Source organism: Pristiophorus japonicus, chromosome 10, assembly GCF_044704955.1.
Source record: "Pristiophorus japonicus isolate sPriJap1 chromosome 10, sPriJap1.hap1, whole genome shotgun sequence".
Classification (NCBI taxonomy): Eukaryota; Metazoa; Chordata; class Chondrichthyes; family Pristiophoridae; genus Pristiophorus; species Pristiophorus japonicus.
Window position 1 is genome coordinate 221,201,639 of NC_091986.1, and position 24,280 is coordinate 221,225,918.

Below are 24,280 nucleotides of genomic sequence, written 5' to 3' on the forward strand. Positions count from 1 at the left end.
GAACGCAACACTCCCCAGCTCTGGGCTCCCGGGAGGTGCAGCACCAGGAGAGAGTCACGACCCTACCCGAGCGTGGAGCTGTGGAAACGCCGCGGAAACCCACAACGACAGGACGCTCGAAGCATCACCGCCCAATCGATTGCATGCTTTCTACTGACCTACTCACCCAATACCAACATAGAGAGACAGCGCAGGACACAGCCATTCTGCCTGTGCGGCTCTGGGCAGGGGGGGGGGGGGGATTTTGAAAAGGGAAGTGGTCATTTTACTGGGCTAATAATCCAGAGAACTCAAGTTCAAATTCCACAATGGTGGTTTTAGAATTTTAATTCGATTTTTAAAAATCTGGAAATAAAGAACTTGTCTCACTAAAAGTGAAAGAAAAAAAAAAACTTGGATTTCCCCAGTGCCTTTCACGACCGCTGGACGTCTCAACACATTTTGCATCCAATGAAGTACTTTTGAAGTGTGGTCACTATTGTAATGTGGGAAAGTCCAAATACACCACATCCACTGGTTCTCCCTTGTCCACTTTACTGGTTACATCCTCAAAAAATTCCAGAAGATTTGTCAAGCATGATTTCCCTTTCATAAATCTATGCTGACTTGGACCGATCCCGTCATCTTTAATAATTGATTCCAGCATTTTCCCCACTACTGATGTCAGGCTAACCGGTCTATAATTCCCCGTTTTCTCTCTCCCTCCTTTTTTAAAAAGTGGTGTTACATTAGCTACCCTCCAATCCATAGGAACTGATCCAGAGTCGATAGACTGTTGGAAAATGACCACCAATGCATCCACTATTTCTAGGGCCACTTCCTTAAGTACTCTGGAATGCAGACTATCAGGCACTGGGGATTTATCAGCCTTCATTCCCATTGATTTCCCGATCACACTTTCCTGACTAATAAGGATATCCTTCAGTTCCTCCTTCTCACTAGACCCTCGGTCCCTTAGTATTTCCAGAAGGTTATTTGTGTCTTCCTTAGTGAAGAGAGAACCAAAATATTTGTTCAACTGGTCTGCCATTTCTTTGTTTCCCATTATAAATTCACCTGATTCTGACTGCAAGGGACCTACGTTTGTCTTCACTAATCTTTTTCTCTTCACATCTCTATCGAAGCTTTTGCAGTCAGTTTTTATGTTCCCGGCAAGTTTACTTTCATACTCTATTTTCCCTCTCCTAATTAAACCCTTAGTCCTCCTCTGCTGAATTCTAACTTTCTCTCCCAATCCTGAGGTTTGTTGCTTTTTCTGGCCAATGTATATGCCTCTTCCTTGGGTTTAACACTATCCCTGCTGTCCTTACCCGCTCTGGATCTATGTGTGACCCCAGTCACAGTTTTTTTGGATGCACATCCCAGTCATGCGCGGTTTGTCGCACTGACCAGCCGGCTCGCGGCCTGCTCGGGACCGCCAGACCGCGGTGCGGTCACGCACCGTAACGGGAACGTTGCCCACCATCAGCACCTTGAGGGCAGCTAGAGATGGGCCTGTACTATCCCTATCCCTTGCCACAAAATCACTTGGCTTATCGCGAGGCCTGGCTCCGGATCTCTTTCTCCCCCCCCCCCTCTTGGACGCCTCTGCTGTGTGTAAATCCACGGTGCAGGAGAGGAGCAGGGTGCCGCAGTGCAGAGCTGTTGGGTGTAAAAGATTCTGCACCGTTTCCATCGTTCCGACGGTCCCGAAACCGCGGAGCGCTTGGAAATTGTGCAGGTGTTTCTCCCCCCCCCCCCCCCCCCCACCCCACCGGAACATACACTGGTACAGTCACTCCCCCCAGCAGAGGGATCGCTCCGTCCTCATCCCACAGACCACTTACTCACACTAAGGCCCCGACGCACAGTGGCTTGTGAAAGGGATGCTGCTTGAAATTGTGCAGAGCTTGCGGAAACAAGATTGCTGTGTTTGCAAAGAGGGTTAAATTGTTTGACCCAGTGGCTGCGTGCTCCTGGGAGGTGCACAGCTGTGGATGTAGGGCAAGGACTAGAACTATCGGCATAGTCTCAGAATGAGGGGTCGCCCATTTAGAACTGAGAGGAGAAATCTCTTTGGACGGTTGTACATCTGTGGAATTCTCTGCCCCAGAGAGCTGTGGAGGCTGGGATACATTGCATATATTTAAGGCGGAGATAGATAGATTTTTGAACGATAAGGGAGTGTAATGTTGGAAAGTGTGAGGTCATGTACGTTGGCAGAAAAAAAAAATCAAAGAGCAAGTTATTATTTAAATGGAGAAAAATTGCAGAGTGCTGCAGTACAGTGGAACCTGGGGCTACTTGTGAATGAAGCAAAAAAGGTTAGTATGCAGGTACAGCAAGTGATCAGGAAGGCCAATGGAATCTTAGCCTTTGTTGCAAAGAGGATGGAGTATAAAAGCAGGGAAGTCTTGTTACAGTTTCGGGAGCCTATCAACAAGAGCAGGCATCGGTGACGAGATCAAACACCGCCCCCAGTGCGCCAGTGCAGCCTTCGGTCACCTGAGGAAAAGAGTGTTTGAAAACCAGGCCCTCAAAACTGCCACCAAGCTCATGGTCGACAGGGCTGTAGTAATACCCGCCCTCCTGTATGGCTCAGAGACATGGACCATTTACATTAGACACCAAATCGCTGGAGAAATATCACCAACAATGTCTACGCAAGATCCTACAAATCCCCTGGGAGGACAGACGCACCAACATCAGTGTCCTCACTCAGGCCAACATCCCCCGCATTGAAGCACTGACCACACTCGATCAACTCCGCTGGGCGGGCCACATTGTTCGCATGCCAGACGCGAGACTCCCAAAGCAAGCGCTCTACTCTGAGCTCCTTCACGGCAAACAAGCTAAAGGTGGGCAGAGGAAACATTACTAGCACATCTTCAAAGACTCCCTGGTAAAGTGCAACATCCCCACTGACACCTGGGATTCCCTGGCCAAAGACCGCCCTAAGTGGAGGAAGTGCATCCGGGAGGGCGCTAAGCACCTCGAGTCTCATCGCCGAGAGCATGCAGAAATCAAGCGCAGGCAGTGGGAAGTGCGTGCGGCAAACCAGTCCCACCCACCCTTTCCCACCTGTGACAGAGTCTGTGGCTCTCATATTGGACTGTTCAGCCACAAAAAAAACTCATCAGGAGTGGAAGCAAGTCTTCCTCGATTCAGAGAGACTGCCTATGATGATGATGATGATGCAGGGTATTGGTGAGGCCACACCTGGAGTACTGCGTACAGTTTTGGTTTCCATATTTATGAAAGGATATACTTGCTTTGGAGGCAGTTCAGATAAGGTTCACGAGGTTGTTTCTGGAGGTGAGGGGGTTGACTTATGAGGAAAGATTGAGTAGGTTGGGCCTCTACTCATTGGAATTCAGAAGAATGAGAGGTGATCTTATCGAAACGTATAAGATTATGAGGGGGCTTGACAAGGTGGATGCAGAGAGGATGTTTCCACTGATGGGGGAGACTAGAACTAGGGGGCATGATCTTAGAATAAGGGCCCGCCCATTTAAAACTGAGATGAGGAGGAATTTCTGAGGGTTGTAAATCTGTGGAATTTGCTGCCTCAGAGAGCTGTGGAAGCTGGGACATTGAATAAATTTGAGAGAGAGATAAACAGTTTCTTAACTGATAACTGATTAAGGGGTTATGGGGAGGGGGCGGGGAAGTGGACCCGAGTCTCTGATCGGATCAGCCATGATCGGATTAAATGGCGGAGCAGGGTCGAGAGGCCAAATGGCCTACTCCTGCTCCTATTTCTTATGTTCTTGGGGAGTGGGCAGGTGGAGCTGAGCCCAAGATCGGATCAGCCATGATCGTATTAAATGGCGGAGCAGGCTCGAGGGCCTTCTCCTGCTCCTATTTCTTGAGAGACGGGAGTCTCGGCTGCGATGCAGTCACAGTTGAACAGCCTGCTGTTGCCTCGCGCGGAGGCTCTACAAGAATGGCCAGTGGCTTTGTGGGGGGGGGGGAGCTGTGACAATCGCAGGGCTGCTGGTGGGACCCGTGCATTAGCTTTCAGGAGAGGAGGGATGGGGTAGATAGGGCAACAGGAGCCAGACCTGCTTCTGCTTCCCCCATTGGTCGGCAAGCGTGGCCAGCCAGATTGGGCGGCAGTAGATGCGGCTCCTGTGAAAAGGACACCGCGCTGGTGTGACCAAGCTGCTTCCCGCGGTCTCCGCTGCAGCAAAGCTTTTGAACCTTACAATCAGAGTCCCTACCTGTTTTCTGAAGACTGGACCCACAGACTGTTCCCAGCACACCCACTTGTGAAAGGAGGCCAGTGTCTAAGGAGAGGAAGTCACGCGTTCAATTTTTGATTTTTTTTTAAAATCGCTTTTTGTTTTTTGAAAAAAACCACAACACATCTAAAGCGTCAATAAAGGTGACAAATCTGTCTCTGGGCCCCGTGGGCACAGGTGGCCATTAGTTGGTGCAGCTCCAAGGTAGCATGCTCGGCAGAGCCTGAAAAACTCCCCCTTCAGTACAGCAACACAGAGAATCAACAGCATTTCATACAGACATAGAAGACAAAGACGCCACACCTCCCCTTCCCCCCCCCCCCCCCCCACCCCATAAATAGGGGTCACAGTCTCAGGATAAGGGGTCGGCCATTTACACTGAGATGAGGAGGAAGTGGCATACAAATTGGCCAGAAATAGCAGCGAACCCGGAGACTGGGAGAAATTTAGAACTCAGCAGAGGACAAAGGGTTTGATTAGTGCAGGGAAAATGGAGTACGAGAAGAAGCTTGCAGGGAACATTAAGACGGATTGCAAAAGTTTCTATAGATATGTAAAGAGAAAAAGGTTAGTAAAGAAAAATGTAGGTCCCCTGCAGTCAGAATCAGGGGAAGTCATAACGGGGAACAAAGAAATGGCGGACCAATTGAACAAGTACTTTGGTTCGGTATTCGCTAAGGAGGACACAAACAACCTTCCGGATATAAAAGGGGTCAGAGGGTCTAGTAAGGAGGAGGAACTGAGGGAAATCCTTATTAGTCGGGAAATTGTGTTGGGGAAATTAATGGGATTGAAGGCCGATAAATCCTTAGGGCCTGATGGACTGCATCGCAGAGTACTTAAGGAGGTGGTCTTGGAAATAGCGGATGCATTGAGAGTCATTTTCCAACATTCCATTGACTCTGGATCAGTTCCTATGGAGTGGAGGGTAGCCAATGTAACCCCACTTTTTAAAAAAGGAGGGAGAGAGAAAGCAGGGAATTACCGGTAAGCCTGACATCGGTAGTGGGTAAGATGATGGAATCAATTATTAAGGATGTCATAGCAGCGCATTTGTAAAGAGGTGACATGATAGGTCCAAGTCAGCATGGATTTGTGAAAGGGAAATCATGCTTGACAAATCTTCTAGAATTTTTTGAGGATGTTTCCAGTAGAGTGGACAAGGGAGAACCAGTTGATGTGGTATATTTGGACTTTCAGAAGGCTTTCGAAAAGGTCCCACACAAAAGATTAATGTGCAAAGTTAAAGCACATGGGATTGGGGGTAGTGTGCTGACATGGATTGAGAACTGGTTACATAGAAACATAGAAACATAGAAAATAGGTGCAGGAGCAGGCCATTCAGCCCTTCTAGCCTGCACCGCCATTCAATGAGTTGTCAGACAGGAAGCAAAGAGTAGGAGTAAATGGGTACTTTTCAGAATGGCAGGCGGTGACTAGTGGGGTACCGCAAGGTTCTGTGCTGGGGCCCCAGCTGTTTACACTGTACATTAATGATTTAGACGAGGGGATTAAATGTAGTATCTCCAAATTTGCGGATGACACTAAGTTAGGTGGCAGTGTGAGCTGCGAGGAGGATGCTATGAGGCTGCAGAGCGACTTGGATAGGTTAGGTGAGTGGGCAAATGCATGGCAGATGAAGTATAATGTGGATAAATGTGAGGTTATCCACTTTGGTGGTAAAAACAGAGAGACAGACTATTATCTGAATGGTGACAGATTAGGAAAAGGGGAGGTGCAACGAGACCTGGGTGTCATGGTACATCAGTCATTGAAGGTTGGCATGCAGGTACAGCAGGCGGTTAAGAAAGCAAATGGCATGTTGGCCTTCACAGCGAGGGGATTTGAGTACAGGGGCAGGGAGGTGTTACTACAGTTGTACAGGGCATTGGTGAGGCCACACTGGAGTATGGTGTACAGTTTTGGTCTCCTAACTTGAGGAAGGACATTCTTGCTATTGAGGGAGTGCAGCGAAGGTTCACCAGACTGATTCCCGGGATGGCGGGACTGACCCATCAAGAAAGACTGGATCAACTGGGCTTGTATTCACTGGAGTTCAGAAGAATGAGAGGGGACCTCATAGAAACGTTTAAAATTCTGATGGGTTTAGACAGGTTAGATGCAGGAAGAATGTTCCCAATGTTGGGGAAGTCTAGAACCAGGGGTCACAGTCTAAGGATAAGGGGTAAGCCATTTAGGACCGAGAGGAGGAGGAACTTCTTCACCCAGAGAGTGGTGAACCTGTGGAATTCTCTACCACAGAAAGTTGTTGAGGCCAATTCACTAAATATATTCAAAAAAGGGTTAGATGTAGTCCTTACTACTAAGGGGATCAAGGGGTATGGTGAGAAAGCAGGAATGGGGTCCTGAAGTTGCATGTTCAGCCATGAACTCATTGAATGGCGGTGCAGGCTAGAAGGGCCAAATGGCCTACTCCTGCACCTATTTTCTATGTTTCTATGTTTCTTCACTCAGGATGGTGAATCTTTGGAATTCTCTGCCCCGGAGGGCTGTGGAGGCTCAGTCGTTGAGTATATTCAAGGCTGGGATCGATAGATTTTTGGACTCTTGGGGAATCGAGGGATATGGGGATCGGGCGGGAAAGTGCAGTTGAGGTCAAAGGTCAGCCATGATCTTATTGAATGGCGGAGCAGGCTCGAGGGGCCGAATGACCTACTCCTCCGCCGCCCGCCCCCCCCCTCCTAATTCTTCTGCTCTTATTCCCCCTCATTGGGCATGGATTTCGAGCTCCAGCAGTGTAATGGTGTCACTGTACTAATAAACCAGAGGTCTGCATTAGTTATCCAGAGAACGAGAGTTCAAATCCAACGTCAGCCAGTTTCAAAATTTGTATTCAGTTCTTTTTTTCAAAAAAAAGAAAAACTGGAAATAAAAAAATCTGGTTTCAGTAAAAGTGACCAAAGTTGTCAGATTGCCGTAAAAACCCAAGTGGCTCACTAGTGTCCTCTGGGGAAAGAAACCTGCAGCCCTTACCCGCTCTGGGCCTACACGTGACTCCAAACCCGCACCCATGTGGCTGACTCAATGCCCTCGGGGAAATTCAGGATGGGCAATAAATGTCGGGCTTGTCAGCAGATATTAAGGGAATCGAGGGATATGGGGATCGGGCGGGAAAGTGGAGTTGAGGTCAAAGATCAGCCATGATCTTAGTGAATGGCGGAGCAGGCTCGAGGGAAATGGCCGACTCCTGCTCCTATTTCTTATGTTACGTTCCCTCTCACGACTGATTTTACAACTCCCCCACACGTCTCCCCAAAACCAAACCCCGAGGCCCGGCCGAAACCGGCGGTGAACTCACTTGTTCCGAAGCCGGCTTTGGTCTGGCCGAAGTTGAATCCTCCGGTGGGGTTAGCCGGAGTGGCTCCAAACAGCCCGGTGCCGGCAGTTGACGTGGCGGTGGCAGTGCCAAACAGGCTGCTGCCGCCCCCCAGCGGGGCCTGCGGTCCCTTGCGCCCGGCCGTGTAATCCTCCAATCGCAGCTCCTGGGGAAAGCAAGATGGGGGTGGAGGAAGAGGGGGGGGGGGGGGGGAGGAGGAGTGGGGGATTGGAGGAGGAGGAGGAGGAGGAGTGGGGGATTGGAGGAGGAGGAGGAGGAGGAGGAGTGGGGGATTGGGAGGAGGAGGAGGAGGAGGAGTGGGGGATTGGAGGAGGAGGAGGAGGAGGAGGAGTGGGGGATTGGAGGAGGAGGAGGAGGAGGAGGAGTGGGGGATTGGAGGAGGAGGAGGAGGAGGAGGAGTGGGGGATTGGAGGAGGAGGAGGAGGAGGAGGAGTGGGGGATTGGAGGAGGAGGATTGGAGGAGGAGGAGTGGGGGATTGGAGGTGGGGGGATTGGAGGAGGAGGAGTGGGGATTGGAGGTGGGGGATTGGAGGAGGAGGAGGAGGAGGAGGAGGAGGAGGAGGAGGAGGAGGAGGAGGAGGAGGAGGAGGAGGAGGAGGAGGAGGAGGAGGAGGAGGAGGAGGAGGAGGAGGAGGAGGAGGAGGAGGAGGAGGAGGAGGAGGAGGAGGAGAGGAGGAGGGAGGAGGAGGAGGAGGGAGGAGGAGGAGGAGGAGGAGGAGGAGGAGGAGGAGGAGGAGGAGGAGGAGGAGGAGGAGGAGGAGGAGGGAGGAGGAGGAGGAGGAGGAGGAGGAGGAGGAGGAGGAGGAGGAGGAGAGGAGGGAGGAGGGAGGAGGAGGAGGAGGAGGAGGAGGAGGAGGAGGAGGAGGAGGAGGAGGAGGAGGAGGAGGAGGAGGAGGAGGAGGAGGAGGAGGAGGAGGAGGAGGAGGAGGAGGAGGAGGAGGAGGAGGAGGAGGAGGAGGAGGAGGAGGAGGGAGGAGGAGGAGGAGGAGGAGGAGGAGGAGGAGGAGGAGGAGGAGGAGGAGGAGGAGGAGGAGGAGGAGGAGGAGGAGGAGGAGGAGGAGGAGGAGGAGGAGGAGGAGGAGGAGGAGGAGGAGGAGGAGGAGGAGGAGGAGGAGAGGAGGAGGAGGAGGAGGAGGAGGAGGAGGAGGAGGAGGAGGAGGAGGAGGAGGAGGAGGAGGAGGAGGAGGAGGAGGAGGAGGAGGAGGAGGAGGAGGAGGAGGAGGAGGAGGAGGAGGAGGAGGAGGAGGAGGAGGAGGAGGAGGAGGAGGAGGAGGAGGAGGAGGAGGAGGAGGAGGAGGAGGAGGAGGAGGAGGAGGAGGAGGAGGAGGAGGAGGAGGAGGAGGAGGAGGAGGAGGAGGAGGAGAGGAGGAGGAGGAGGAGGAGGAGGAGGAGGAGGAGGAGGAGGAGGAGGAGGAGGGAGGAGGAGGAGGAGGAGGAGGGGAGGAGGAGGAGGAGGAGGAGGAGGAGGAGGAGGAGGAGGAGGAGGAGGAGGAGGAGGAGGAGGAGGAGGAGGAGGAGGAGGAGGAGGAGGAGGAGGAGAGGAGGAGGAGGAGGAGGAGGAGGAGGAGGAGGAGGAGGAGGAGGAGGAGGAGGAGGAGGAGGAGGAGGAGGAGGAGGAGGAGGAGGAGAGGAGGAGGAGGAGAGGAGGAGGAGGAGGAGGAGGAGGAGGAGGAGGAGGAGGAGGAGAGGAGGGGAGGAGGAGGAGGAGGAGGAGGGGAGGAGGAGGAGGAGGAGGAGGAGGAGGGGGGAAGAGAGACAGAGAGAGTCAACGCTTGTGGCAGGGGCCGGATTTGTGCCCTCCGGTATTAGGTGGTCAGTCTTCACAGGTGGGTTCACGGTGGCACAATGCCCCACCTACGGGCAATGCAAGAGAGCAGAGCGCATTCCCACATGTACAGGGGAAGAGGGCGAAGATCAGCCGTGCCCGATTTATTGCCCCACCCTTGGCCGAGAGTTGCTGAGGTCTCGCTCAGCATGGAGAGTTCGGCAGTGCAGTGGTGGTGTTAGACGACTGGTAAACCAAAGAGCACGAGTTGAAATGCTACCATGGGAGCTTTAAAAGTCTGAACTCGGTTTTGTTTTAAATCTAGAAATAAAATGCTGGATCCACGAAGCTGTTGGATGGTCGTAACAACCCAACAGGTTCACTCATGTCCCTTACTGAAAAAACCTGCCGTCCTCCCCCAGTCTGGGCCTATCTGACTCCAGTCCTACACCAACGTGGTTGACTCTGAACTGCTTCTCTGAAGTGATCTAGCGAGCCAATCGGTTGGACACGGTTGGGTAACTAGGGATGGGCAATAAATGCCAGCCTCGTCAGCGACCAGAAACCCCCCCCCCTTTCACGCTGACACCCACCTCCAGTGACTTGGTCTCGTACTCCTTCATGGCTGTGATACACTGGTGCTTGGTGCCGATGTGGTGCTGACTCCAGACTTCACCATGGTGTCTGTGCCTGTTGGGGGCTGCAGGCAAACAGAGAGAGTGGGGTTAGTGCAGCTCCTCACTGGCAGATGTTGTAGCGTGCAACTCTACCCTGTTCAAAATAAATCACACTCCTCTCCCAAAAGGGCCTGAATTTGTCTCTGGGTACCTCTCATAAGCAGCTATCGGTGAGATTAAACAGAGAGTGTCAGACTAGGCCGATATTCTCGAGAGTTTGGAAGAATGAAAGCTGATCTCATTGAAACACAATTCTTACAGGGCTTGACAGAGAGGATGTTTCCCCGGGCTGGGGAGTCTAGAACCAGGGGTCACAGTCTCAGATTAGGACTGAGATGAGATATGTTTTCACTCAGAGGGTCGTCAAACTTTGAAATTCTCTGGGCTGTGGATGCTCAGTTGTTGAGTGCAGGTTGCACCCTTGGGACCTGTCCAGTGCCGGACCAGGGAATTTCCCGGACCGCGCGGCCCCTTTAACGGGCTGCATGGCCCCTTTAAATGTTTGCGCATGCGTGTTTTTCCCCGTGTAAAAGCAGGTGAGTGGCCAGCGCAGGATCTCCAGACCACTGTGCGGCCTAGTGGGAACCTTGGTCAGTGGGTACTTGACCTCGGTCGACAGATTCTGGCCGGAATCCAATGTCCCCACGCAAGCTTCCTGGCACAGCATCGTGATCCGGGAGTAGCAAACCGGACCTATTCTCCTCTGTCTCTTCCCCCCCACCCTCAAGTCCACAAGGGCACAGAGGACAACTGTAATCCACCCCCCCAACATAAGAATTAGGAGCAGGAGTAAGCCATTTGGCCCCTCGAGCCTGCTCCGCCATTCAATGAGATCATGGCTGATCTGCGACCTCAACTCCACTTTCCCGCCCGATCTCCATATCCCTTGATTCCCTTAATATCCAAACATCTATCGATTTGTGTCTTAATATACAGTCCGGAACTCTTTAGTCCGGAAACACACCTGGTCCGTCATCATTTCCAGTGGGTGTGGCGTCCCGTGCGGTGTCCTGGGGCTGGCTGCTCCTCTTCACCCCGCTGCCTCCGAGTTTGGGTCAGCGCGGAGAGGGAGCAAGGCCCAGGTTCTGCAGCCGGATCGTGGCGGAGGCATTCAGGAGCCCGAGCGCAGTCATCAGGACCCGGTAATAGTAATGTTGGGGAGGGCATCAAACAGGAAATTAGGGGTGCATGCAATAAAGGTGCAGCAGTTATAATGGGTGACTTTAATATGCACATAGATTGGGCTAACCAAACTGGAAGCAATACGGTGGAGGAGGATTTCCTGGAGTGCATAAGGGATGGTTTTCTAGACCAATATGTAGAGGAACCAACTAGAGGGGAGGCCATCTTAGACTGGGTGTTGTGTAATGAGAGAGGATTAATTAGCAATCTCATTGTGCGAGGCCCCTTGGGGAAGAGTGACCATAATATGGTGGAATTCTGCATTAGGATGGAGAATGATACAGTTAATTCAGAGACCATGGTCCAGAACTTAAAGAAGGGTAACTTTGAAGGTATGAGGCGTGAATTGGCTAGGATAGATTGGCGAATGATACTGAAGGGGTTGACTGTGGATGGGCAATGGCAGACATTTAGAGACCGCATGGATGAATTACAACAATTGTACATTCCTGTCTGTCGTAAAAATAAAAAAGGGAAGGTGGATCAACCGTGGCTATCAAGGGAAATCAGGGATGATATTAAAGCCAAGGAAGTGGCATACAAATTGGCCAGAAATAGCAGTGAACCCGGAGACTGGGAGAAATTTAGAACTCAGCAGGAGGACAAAGGGTTTGATTAGGGCAGGGAAAATGGATTACGAGAAGAAGCTTGCAGGGAACATTAAGGCGGATTGCAAAAGTTTCTATAGATATGTAAAGAGAAAAAGGTTAGTAAAGACAAACGTAGGTCCCCTGCAGTCAGAATCAGGGGATGTCATAATGGGGAACAAAGAAATGGCAGACCAATTGAACAAGTACTTTGGTTCGGTATTCACTAAGGAGGACACTAACAACCTTCCGGATATAAGAGGGGTCAGAGGGTCTAGTAAGGAGGAGGAACTGAGGGAAATCCTTATTAGTCGGGAAATTGTGTTGGGGAAATTAATGGGATTGAAGGCCGATAAATCCCCAGGGCCTGATGGACTGCATCTCAGGTGGCCTTGGAAATAGCGGATGCATTGACAGTCATTTTCCAACATTCCATTGACTCTGGATCAGTTCCTATTGAGTGGAGGGTAGCCAATGTAACCCCACTTTTTAAAAAAGGAGGGAGAGAAAACAAGGAATTATAGACCGGTCAGCCTGACATCGGTAGTGGGTAAGATGATGGAATCAATTATTAAGGATGTCATAGCAGCGCATTTGGAAAGAGGTGACATGATAGGTCCAAGTCAGCATGGATTTGTGAAAGGGAAATCATGCTTGACAAATCTTCTAGAATTTTTTGAGGATGTTTCCAGTAGAGTGGATAAGGGAGAACCAGTTGATGTGGTATATTTGGACTTTCAGAAGGCTTTCGACAAGGTCCCACACAAAAGATTAATGTGCAAAGTTAAAGCACATGGGATTGGGGGTAGTGTGCTGACATGGATTGAGAACTGGTTGTCAGACAGGAAGCAAAGAGTAGGAGTAAATGGGTACTTTTCAGAATGGCAGGCGGTGACTAGTGGGGTACCGCAAGGTTCTGTGCTGGGGCCCCAGCTGTTTACACTGTACATTAATGATTTAGATGAAGGGATTAAATGTAGTATCTCCAAATTTGCGGATGACACTAAGTTAGGTGGCAGTGTGAGCTGCGAGGAGGATGCTATGAGGCTGCAGAGCGACTTGGATAGGTTAGGTGAGTGGGCAAATGCATGGCAGATGAAGTATAATGTGGATAAATGTGAGGTTATCCACTTTGGTGGTAAAAACAGAGAGACAGACTATTATCTGAATGGTGACAGATTAGGAAAAGGGGAGGTGCAACGAGACCTGGGTGTCATGGTACATCAGTCATTGAAGGTTGGCATGCAGGTACAGCAGGTGGTTAAGAAAGCAAATGGCATGTTGGCCTTCACAGCGAGGGGATTTGAGTACAGAGGCAGGGAGGTGTTGCTACAGTTGTACAGGGCCTTGGTGAGGCCACACCTGGAGTATTGTGTACAGTTTTGGTCTCCTAACCTGAGGAAGGACATTCTTGCTATTGAGGGAGTGCAGCGAAGGTTCACCAGACTGATTCCCGGGATGGCGGGACCGACCTATCAAGAAAGACTGGATCAACTGGGCTTGTATTCACTGGAGTTCAGAAGAATGAGAGGGGACCTCATAGAAACGTTTAAAATTCTGACGGGTTTAGACAGGTTAGATGCAGGAAAAATGTTCCCAATGTTGGGGAAGCCCAGAACCAGGGGACACAGTCTAAGGATAAGGGGTAAGCCATTTAGGACTGAGATGAGGAGAAACTTCTTCACCCAGAGAGTGGTGAACCTGTGGAATTCTCTACGACAGAAAGTTGTTGAGGCCAATTCACTAAATATATTCCAAAAAGGAGTTAGATGTAGTCCTTACTACTCGGGGGATCAAGGCGTATGGTGAGAAAGCAGGAAGGGGGTACTGAAATTGCATGTTCAGCCATGAACTCATTGAAAGGCGGTGCAGGCTCGAAGGGCCGAATGGCCTACTCCTGCACCTATTTTCTATGTTTCTATGCAAGTCTAGGGTCGGTGTGACCTCCCGTGGTCCGGGAAATTCCCTGGTCCGGCACAGGGCAGGGCAGGTCCCAAAGGTGCCGGACTGGAGAGGTACAACCTGCACTCAACGACTGAGCCTCCACAGCCCTCTGGGGCAGAGAATTTCAAAGATTCACCAGCCTCTGAGTGAAGACATTCCTCCTCAGCTCAGACCTAAATGGCCAGCCCCTTATTCTGAGACTGTGACCCCTGGTTCTCGACTCCCCAGCCCGGGGGGGAAACACCCTCCCTGTCAAGCCCTGTAAGAATTGTGTATGTTTCAATGAGATCACCTCTCATTTTTCCAAACTCTCGAGAATAAATGCCCGTGTCTGCTTAATCTCTCCTCGTAGGACAATCCCCCCCCCCATCCCAGGAATCAGTCCGGTGAACCTTTTTTTTGCACTCCCTGTATGGCAAGTAGATCCACAGCGCTATGCTGACTGCAAACAGCTCAATGGGCAGAGCTCCAGGGTTGAAGCAGGACCCCGGGGTCCGGCACGAATGTCTCAGCCCTACGATGAGGGGCGGTCGGTGCCACCCAAACTTGCATTGTTTGGTCCTTGTGGTTCTCAGTCAGACCGCAGCCCACATCGTGTTTATTGAAATGCATCGCCGGCTGATTGAGAAACTTCCAACTTGGTCTCAGAACAAGGTGGATTTTAGCTTCCTGCGGTGTCTCAGAATAAGATTAGATTGAGCAGGTTGGGCCTAAGCTCTCTGGAGTTTAGAAGAATGAGGGGGGGGGGGGGGGGGGGTGTCTCATTGAAACGTATAAAATTCTGAGAGCGATTTGACAGGGTAAATACCGAGAGGCTATCCCTCCGCGCTGGAGAGTCTAGAACCAGGGGTCACGGTCTCAGGATAAGGGGTCGGCCATTGAGGACTGAGACGAGGAGAAATTTCTTCACTCAGGGGGTTGTGAATCTTTGGAATTCTCTGCCCCAGAGGGCTGTGGAGGCTCAGTTGTTGAGTATATTCAAGGCTGAGATCGATAGATTTTTGGGCACTGAGGAAATCAAGGGATATGGGGATCGGGCTGGAAGATGAAAATCTTACTGATTGGCAGAGCAGACTCAAGGGGTCGTATGGCTTGCTCCCAATTCTTCAGTTCAAAGATGTAGTTTACCGTGCTAAGTGCCAGGGTCAGACTGCAGCAAGTGTGCAGTACATTACCGCAAGGGTAGATACCCAGCACAACTCCTTTCTTCCACACCCCTCTCCCAACCTACCCAGCGACCAATTTACCCCACAAACATCACAGGATGGCGCATAATTCCACAGTATCGACGCCTCGCGTTTCCCCTTCTGTCACCGCCCCCCCCCTCGCCCCTCACCCACCGTACCCCTACAGACCCCGCCCCCCCCCCTCGCCCCTCACCCACTGTACCCCTACAGACCCCGCCCCCCCCCCCTCGCCCCTCACCCACCGTACCCCTACAGACCCCCCCCACCCCCCCCCCTCGCCCCTCACCCACCGTACCCCTGCAGACCCCGCTCCCCCTCACCCGCCACAGACCCCGGCACGCGATACTCACGTTGAATTTAACCGTCGTTCCCGTCGGGGCGGCCGTGGTGAAGGTGGTTCCCCCGAACAGGGTCCCCGACGTCCCGCCGAAGGGGTTGCTTGCCGTGCTGGTAGTCCCGAACAGGCCGCCACCGGTGGTGCTGGTTCCGAAAGCTGAAACGTGAACGGGGAGTCGCCGCTGAATTCACCCAACACACAGGAGAAAAAAAAACACCCTTCTGCGGGTTCTTCTCTCTCCCCTCCCCCCTCCCCCTCCCCCCCCCCACACCGCCAGGGTGACCACATACTGTTCCCATCCCCTTAATCCACATCAACCATTATTGCAGCAACTGTGAGGTCGCTGTGAACTGGCCCGGCGCTGAGCACCACATTCAAAGCCCAACTATGTGGGCAAAGGGCTCGAAGAGAAGCAGGCTATAACCCGACATGTTGGTACCTAGGAACTTCCACTTCCCAGAGGCATTAGAAAAAAAAAAAAGACTTGCCTTTACACAGCAGCTCACACAACCGCAGGACCTCCCAAAGACTTACAGCCAATTCAGTAATTTTTGAAGTGTGGTCAGTGAGGTCGCCACCAGCAGTGCAGGCACAAGGCGCACAGCAAGAGCCAACAGCACGAGTTCCCCCCGGTGGTCGGAGGGAAGCTGCACCAGTACCCCGGGGAGACCACCCCGCTGGAGGTAGGACCTGCAACTCCCAACCATATCCTCTACACTGGGACTCATCTGAATAACGTAAGAAATAGGAGCAGGAGTAGGCCATACAGCCCCTCGAGCCTGCTCCGCCATTTAATACGATCATGTCTGATCCGATCATAGACTCGGGTCCACTTCCCTGTCCGCTCCCCAGAACCCTTTATTCCCTTGGCGGTTAAGAAACGCAGTGCCTCCCGACAATGCAGCACTCCCCTGGCGTGCCATTTGGCCCGCCTGTAGTGCTCGGGCCCAGGTTACGCCCGCCTTCACTGCTCCCACCCCCCCCACCACCCCACCCCACCCCCTCCCCTCAACAAAAGCCAAGCTTACTTCCGAAGCCTCCGGCGGGTTTGCTTTGTGTGAAGGCATTGCTCTGCTGGTTGGAGAAGAGGCCCCCGGTGCTGGTGCCCCCGAACAGGTTGTTGGTCGCCGCCGTGCCAAAACCGAAGCCAGCGTTGGTGGACGAAGTCGCCGGCTGCCCAAAGCTACTGGACCCAAACAGTCCGCCTGGAGCGAGAGAGAGCACAGTGAAGACCGTTAGAGGGCCTGGCAACCAGGGGGAAATGGACGCAGAGCCGATGGGGACGGTGCTCGGGATTGACAGGAGTAATGAGCTGCTTGACAATCGGAAAGAATGAACTTGCACTTCACAACCTCAGGGTGTCCCAACGTGCTTTACAGCCAACATTCAAAGTGTCGTCACTGCAGGAAACCCGGCAGCCAATTAGTGCACAGTAAGCTCCCACACACAGCAACGACCAGATAATCTGTTTTAGTGATGTTAGTTGAGAGATAAATATTTGTCCCAGGACACCGGGAAGAACTTCCTACTCTTCTTCAAGAGCGAGCCCTGGATCTTTTACGTCCACGCTATAGGCCAGGGTTTAATGTCTCATCCAAAAGACGGCCCCTCCGACAGTGTGGCGCTCCCTCAGCACTGCCCCTCAGACAGTGCGGCGCTCCCTCAGCACTGCCCCTCCGACAGTGCGCCGTTCCCTCAGTACTGCCCCTCCGACAGTGCGGCGCTCCCTCAGTACTGCCCTCCCTCAGTACTGCCCCTCCGACAGTGCGCCGTTGCCTCAGTACTGCTCCTCCGACAGTGCAGCGCTCCCTCAGTACTGCCCCTCCGACAGTGCGCCGTTGCCTCAGTACTGCTCCTCCGACAGTGCAGCGCTCCCTCAGTAATGCCCCTCCAACAGTGCGCCGTTGCCTCAGTACTGCTCCTCCGACAGTGCAGCGCTCCCTCAGTAATGCCCCTCCAACAGTGCGCCGTTGCCTCAGTACTGCCCCTCCGACAGTGCGGCGCTCCCTCAGTACTGCCCCTCCAACAGTGCAGCGCTCCCTCAGTACTGCCACTCCGACAGTGCAGCGCTCCCTCAGTACTGCCACTCCGACAGTGCAGCGCTCCCTCAGTACTGCCCCTCCGACAGTGCAGCGCTCCCTCAGTACTGCCCCTCCGACAGTGCAGCGCTCCCTCAGTACTGCCCCTCCGACAGTGCAGCACTCCCTCAGTACTGCCCCTCCGACAGTGCAGCACTCCCTCAGTACTGCCCCTCCGACAGTGCGGCGCTCCCTCAGTACTGCCCCTCCGACAGTGCAGCGCTCCCTCAGTACTGCCCCTCCGACAGTGTGCCGTTCCCTCAGTACTGCCCCTCCGACAGTGCGCCGTTGCCTCAGTACTGCCCCTCCGGTAGTGCGGCGACCCCTCAGCACTGCACTGGAGTGTCAGCCTTGAATTACATGCTCAAGTTCCTGAAGTGGGACTTGAACCCACAACCTTCTGACTCAGGTGAGGGCGCTGCCCACTGAGCCACGGCTGACACCTTAGCAAAAACCCAACCGGTTCACTGATGCCCTCCAGGGAAGGGAAGGGAAGCTACCACCCTTGCCCAGACTGGCCTACGTGACTCCCGTCCCACATCTGCCGTTAACAGGGATTGCCAACAATCTGTCCTGCTCATGGCGTTGCTTCCCAAGAACACATTAAAACAAGTCATGGATTATCACTGGTCAATGTTAAACCTCAACCAACATATTGGAACATTGTCTCATTGCTGTGTGTGGCAGCTTGCTCTGCACTGACTTGCCGCGTTTCCTACATTACAACAGTGACCACATTCCAAAACGTGCTTCAATGGCCGCAAGGTCCTCGGGCCACCCCGAGGTCGTGAACGGCGCTACAGAAATGCAAGTCTTTCTTTACTATTCGATCACGGACAAAAATGCGAGTCAGCGGGTTAGCGGCGGGGAGTAACAGAGAGAATCCATTCCTGACCTGGTTTGCTTTGAGTGTTGCCAAAGAGTCCGGTGGCAGCATTGGTGGCAGCGCCAAATCCAGCTGTCGCCGCACCGAATCCGCCAAACCCAGGGGTCGTGGTATCTGAAAAACAGGAGATGGCAGGGGATTAGAGTCCTGGCGTTTGGGGGGGGGGGGGGGGGGGAGAAACGAGAGACCATCACTAGAATCAGGAGTGGGCCATACTGCCCATCAAGCCCATTCAGTCAGATCATGACTGATCAGCAACCTCAACTCCACTTTCCTGCCCGATTCCCCGAGAGTCCAAAAATCTATCGATCTCCGTCTTTGGCAGAAAAAAATCGAAGAGCAAGTCATTACTTAAATGGAGAAAGATTGCAAAGTGCTGCAGTACAGAGGGACCTGGGGGTCCCTGTGCATGAAACACAAAAGGATAGTATGCAGGTACAGCAAGTGATCAGGAAGGCCAATGGAATCTTGGACTTTATTGCAAAGGGGATGGAGTATAAAAGCAGGGAAGTCTTGCTACAGTTATACAGGGTATTGGTGAGGCCACACCTGGAACACTGCGTGTAGTTTTGGTTTCCATATTTACGAAAGGATATACTTGCTTTGGAGGCAGTTCAGAGAAGGTTCATGCGGTTGATTCTGGGGATGAGGGGGTTGACTTATGAGGAAAGGTTGAGTAGGTTGGGCCTCTACGCATTGGAGTTCAGAAGAATGAGAGGTGATCTTATCGAAACGTATAAGATTATGAGGGGGCTTGACAAGGTGGATGCAGAGAGGATGTTTCCACTGATGGGGGAGACTAGAACCAGGGGGCATGATCTTAGAATAAGGGGCCGCCCATTTAAAACTGAGATGAGGAGGAATTTTTTCACTGAGGGTTGAAAATCTGTGGAATTCTCTGCCTCAGAGAGCTGTGGAAGCTGGGACATGGAATAAATTTAAGACAGAAATAGACAGTTTCTTAAACGATAAGGGATTAAGGGTGTTATGGGGAGTGGGCGGGGAAGTGGACCCGAGTACATGATCAAATCAGCCATGATTTTATTAAATGGTGGAGCACACTCGAGGGGCAGTATGGCCGACTCCTGCTCCTATTTCTTATGTTGAATACACTGAACATCCACAGCCCTCTGGGGCAGAGAATTCCAAAGTAGCTAGGGGCTGTTAGAGCGACAAAAGTTATGGGGAGATTTAATAGAGGCGTTCAAAACTTTGAAGGGTTTTGATCAGAGTAAATGAGAAACTGTTGCCAATGGCAGGAGGGTCAGTAACCAGAGGACACAGATTGAAGGCAAGTGGCTAAAGAACCAGAGGTGAGACGAGGAGAATGTTTTTTTTTTCAATTAAACGCTCTATCCCAAGAAAAGGAGCTCTTCAACCTGACCTGCGCCCCAAGAGCGTGAGGAAATTGGTCACATGGAGATCGCACCTCGTTATAGCACTGGACTAATAAGTCAGAGGTCGCCAGATCAAAGCCCAGTTAGACAGTTTGAGAATTTAAATTCAGTTTAAACAAATCAGGGAGAGAAAGCTGGTCTCAGTAATAATCTCTATGAAGCTGTCGGATTGTCGTAAAACCTCAGCTGGTTCCCCAATATCCTTTTGTTATATATGCAGACTATAGATATACTCTCTGTGTAGTCACTGTATAGTTGCATAAGATGGAGACTTGTTTACCTGATGTACTATCAGTAAGGTTTACACTGTGTATATACTATGCTGGCACCACTAGAGGGTGCAACTGGTGGAGACCGGGGTTTCCTGCCCCTGTGGCAGGGGCTGTCCACCAGAGGGCACTGTGGTGGGAGACCTGAGGGTCACGTGCATAGGTGTGCAGGGCCCAGTATAAAAGGCTGCTTACCATGCTTGTACCTCACTCTCGAGTTACAAATAAAGGACCGAGATCACTACAGTTTGAGTACAACACATTGCCTCGTGGAGTCATTCCTAATTGCATTAGACATAACACCTTTAGTGTCAGTTTTGGTCTCCTTAGCCAAGGAAGGATGTTGTTTCTGGGGGGGGGGGGGGGGGGAGGAGAGAGAAAGAGAGCAGGAGAAATAGTGTAACAAAGGTTCACCGGACTGATCCCTGGGAGGAGAGGGTTGTCCTATGAGGAGAGATTGAGTAGATTGGGCCCATACTCTCTCGAGTTTAGAAGAATGAGAGGTGATCCCATTGAAACATACAAGATTCTGAGGGGGATTGACAGGGTAGATGCAGAGAGGATGTTTCCCACAGGCTGGGGAGTCTAGAAATAGTCTCAGGATAAGGGGACGGCCATTTAATACTGACATGAGGAGGAATTCACTCACACAATTGTGAATCTTTAGAATTCTCTACCCTAGAGGGCTCTGGATGCTCAGTCGTTGAGTATATTCAAGACTGAGATAGACAGATTTTTGCACACTAAGGGAATCAAGGGATATGGGGACAGGACGGGAGAGGAGAGTTGTTGCAGAAGATCAGCCATGATTTTATTGAATGGTGGAGCAGGTTCGAGGGGCTGAATGGCCTAATTCTTAATATTTAAGGAAGGAAACCTGCCGTCCTTACCCGGTCTGGGCCTATATGTGACTCCAGTCCCACACCCAATGTGGCAGACTCATAACTGCCCCCTGAAGTGGCGCCTCAAGTCCATTAAACCCGCTCCCAGCGGTTCAAGGCAGCGGCTCACCACCACCTTCGCACGGCAAGTACGGATGGGCAATAAATGACGGCCTTGCCAGCGATGCCCACTGCTCATGGGGCAGAAATTCACTTATTACTCGTGTTATTAGCCTGTCGCTGCCCAGTACCACAAAAATCGACATCAAGCTGCAGTACAGAGGGACCCGGGGATCCTTGTGCATGAAACACAAAAAGTTAGTATGCAGATACAGCAAGTAATCAGGAAGGCAAGTGGAATAGAGTATAAAAGCAGAGAAGTCCTGCTACAATTGTACAGGGTATTGGTGAGACCACACCCTGGAGTACTGCGTACAGTTTTGGACTCCGTAACTTGTATTGGAGGCTGTTCAGAGAAGGTTCACTCAGTTGATTCAGGAGATGAGGAGGTTGACTTACGAAGAAAGGTTGGGCTTATACACGTTGGAGTTCAGAAGAATGAGAGGTGATCTTATTGAAACATATAAGATAATGAGGGGGCTCGACAAGTTAGATGCAGAGAGGATATTTCTACTTATAGGGGAAACTAAAACGAGGGGGCATACATAACTTCACATTTATCCACATTATACTGCATCTGCCATGCATTTGCCCACTCACCTAACCTGTCCAAGTCACCCTGCAGCCTCTTAGCGTCCCCCTCACAGCTCACTCCGCCACCCAGTTTAGTGTCATCCGCAAACTTCATCTAAATCATTCATGTATATTGTAAAGAGCTGGGATCCCAGCACTGAGCCCTGCAGCACTCCACTAGTCACTGCCTGCCATTCTGAAAAGGATCCGTTTATCCCGACTCTCTGCTTCCTGTCTGCCAACCAGTTCTCTATCCATGTCAGTACATTACCCCCAATACCATTTGCTTTGATTTTGCACACCAAACTCTTGTGTGGGACCTTGTTAAAAGCCTTTTGAAAGTCCAAATACACCACATCCACTGGTTCTCCCTTGTTCACTCTACTAATTACATCCTCAAAAAATTCTAGAAGATTTGTCAAGCATGATTTTCCTTTCATAAATCCATGCTGACTTGGACCGATCCTGTCACTGCTTTCCAAATGCGTTGCTATTTCATCCTTAATAATTGATTACAACATTTTCCCCACTACTGATGTCAGGCTAACCGGTCTATAATTACCTGTTTTCTCTCTCCCTCCTTTCTTAAAAAGTGGTGTTACATTAGCTACCATCCAGTCCATAGGAACTGATCCAGAGTCGATAGACTGCTGGAAAATAATCACCAATGCATCCACTATTTCTAGGGCCACTTCCTTAAGTACTCTGGGATGTCGACCATCAGGCCCTGGAGATTTATCAGCCTTCAATCCAATCAATTTTCGTAACACAATTTCCTGACTAATAAGGATTTCCTTCAGTTCCTCCTTCTCACTAGACCCTCGGTCCCCTAATATTTCCAGAAGGTTATTTGTGTCTTCCTTCGTGAAGACAGAACCAAAGTATTTGTTCAATTGGTCTGCCATTTCTTTGTTCCCCATTATAAATTCACCTGGTTCTGACTGCAAGGGACCTACATTTGTTTTCACTAATCTTTTTCTCTTCACGTATCTATAGAAGCTCTTGCAGTCAGTTTTTATGTTCTCAGCAAGCTTCCTCTCATATTCTATTTTTCCCCTCCTAATTAAACCCTTTGTCCTCCTCTGCTGAATTATAAATGTCTCAGTCCTCAGGTTTGCTGCTTTTTCTGGCTAATTTATATGCCTCTTCCTTGGATTTAACACTATCCCTAATTTCCCCTGTTAGCCACGGTTGAGCCACCTTCCCCATTTTATTTTAACTCCAGACAGGGATGTACAATTGCTGAAGTTCATCCATGTGCTCTTTAAATATTTGCCATTGCCTATCCACCGTCAACCCTTTAAGTATGATTCGCCAGTCTACTCTAGCCAATTCATGCCTCTATCATCGAAGTTACCTTTCCTTCAGTTCAGGATCTTATTAAATGGCAGAGCGGGCTTGAGGGGCCAAATGGCCGACTCCTATTTCATATCTTCTTAAGCCGGCGTCTTGTTAGTTAGCCCCTCGGATCAACAGCTGGTTACCCTGGTCCAACTGGCTCCCACTGAGCACTTATCAGTAAACAGCCAAGAAAAGCGGTTATGGACTGACAGCGCTAACTGTGGCCGTCTCTCATTGCTCTATTGGTAAACCGCTTAGCAGGTCAAAATGTTGATGCATTTAAGTACACGAGGGAGAAAGGAATTGAAGGATATGCTGAGAGGGTGCAATGAACAGGGTGAATTTCTGCCCCTCAGACAGTGGGCGACAGGAGGCTCGAGTGGAGCATAAACACTGGCACGGACTATTTGGGCTGACTGGCCTGTTGCTGTGCTGTAGACTCGATGTAATTCCATGTACCAAGCTCATCGATCCGTTGCCGGATTGCTGTGATGACCCAGCTGGTTCAATGGACATCTTTCGGGGAAGGGACCCAGTTATCCTTATCCGGTCTGGCCGCACACCCCACCCAGTCCCACGCTACATAATGCTCCACGGGCAATCCCCCCCCCCCCCCCCCCCGGGACTGGCCCGTCCGCGGCAGTGAGGCCCCCCCCCACCCCCCGGGACTGGCCCGTCCGCGGCACTGAGCCCCCCCTCACCATCCCCCCCTGGGACTGGTCCGTCCGCGGCAGTGAGCCCCCCCCCCCCCACCCCCCCCCTGGGACTGGTCCGTCCGCGGCAGTGAGCCCCCCCCCCCACCCCCCCCCTGGGACTGGTCCGTCCGCGGCAGTGAGCCCCCCCCCATCCCCCGGGACTGGCCCGTCTGCGGCAGTGAGCCCCCCCCCCCCCCACCCCCACCATCCCCTGGGACTGGCCCGTCCGCGGCAATGAGCCCCCCCCCCACCCCCACCACCCCCTGGGACTGGCCCGTCCGCGGCAATGAGCCCCCCCCCCACCCCCACCACCCCCTGGGACTGGCCCGTCCGCGGCAATGAGCCCCCCCCCCACCCCCACCACCCCCTGGGACTGGCCCGTCCGCGGCAATGAGCCCCCCCCCCACCACCCCCTGGGACTGGCCCGTACGCGGCAGTGAGCCCCCCCCCCCCCCCCACCCCACCACCCCCTGGGACTGGCCCGTCCGCGGCAGTGAGCCCCCCCCCCACCCCCACCACCCCCTGGGACTGGCCCGTCCGCGGCAGTGAGCCCCCCCCCCACCCCCACCACCCCCTGGGACTGGCCCGTCCGCGGCAGTGAGCCCCCCCCCCACCCCCACCACCCCCTGGGACTGGCCCGTCCGCGGCAATGAGCCCCCCTCACCATCCCCCCCCCCCCCACCCCCTGGGACTGGCCCGTCCGCGGCAGTGAGCCCCCCCCCCCCCCCCCCACCCCCTGGGACTGGCCCGTCCGCGGCAGTGAGCCCCCCCCCCCCCCCG

General features: G+C 52.3%; 2 protein-coding genes across 2 annotated transcripts in view; one reads left to right on the forward strand and one right to left on the reverse strand.

The window, feature by feature from the left end:
* The window catches only part of nup98 (nucleoporin 98 and 96 precursor), a 131,632-nt gene that overhangs the window by 91,139 nt on the left and 16,213 nt on the right, over nucleotides 1-24,280 (reverse strand). The window contains 7 exon segments of the mRNA XM_070892613.1: nucleotides 4,203-4,268; nucleotides 7,543-7,726; nucleotides 9,940-10,001; nucleotides 10,004-10,046; nucleotides 15,274-15,416; nucleotides 16,289-16,465; nucleotides 18,234-18,338. Coding sequence (XP_070748714.1) covers nucleotides 4,203-4,268; nucleotides 7,543-7,726; nucleotides 9,940-10,001; nucleotides 10,004-10,046; nucleotides 15,274-15,416; nucleotides 16,289-16,465; nucleotides 18,234-18,338 — 780 coding nt within the window.
* The window catches only part of LOC139275321 (interferon-inducible GTPase 5-like), a 314,503-nt gene that overhangs the window by 26,105 nt on the left and 264,118 nt on the right, over nucleotides 1-24,280 (forward strand). The gene's annotated exons all lie outside the window — the stretch shown is intronic.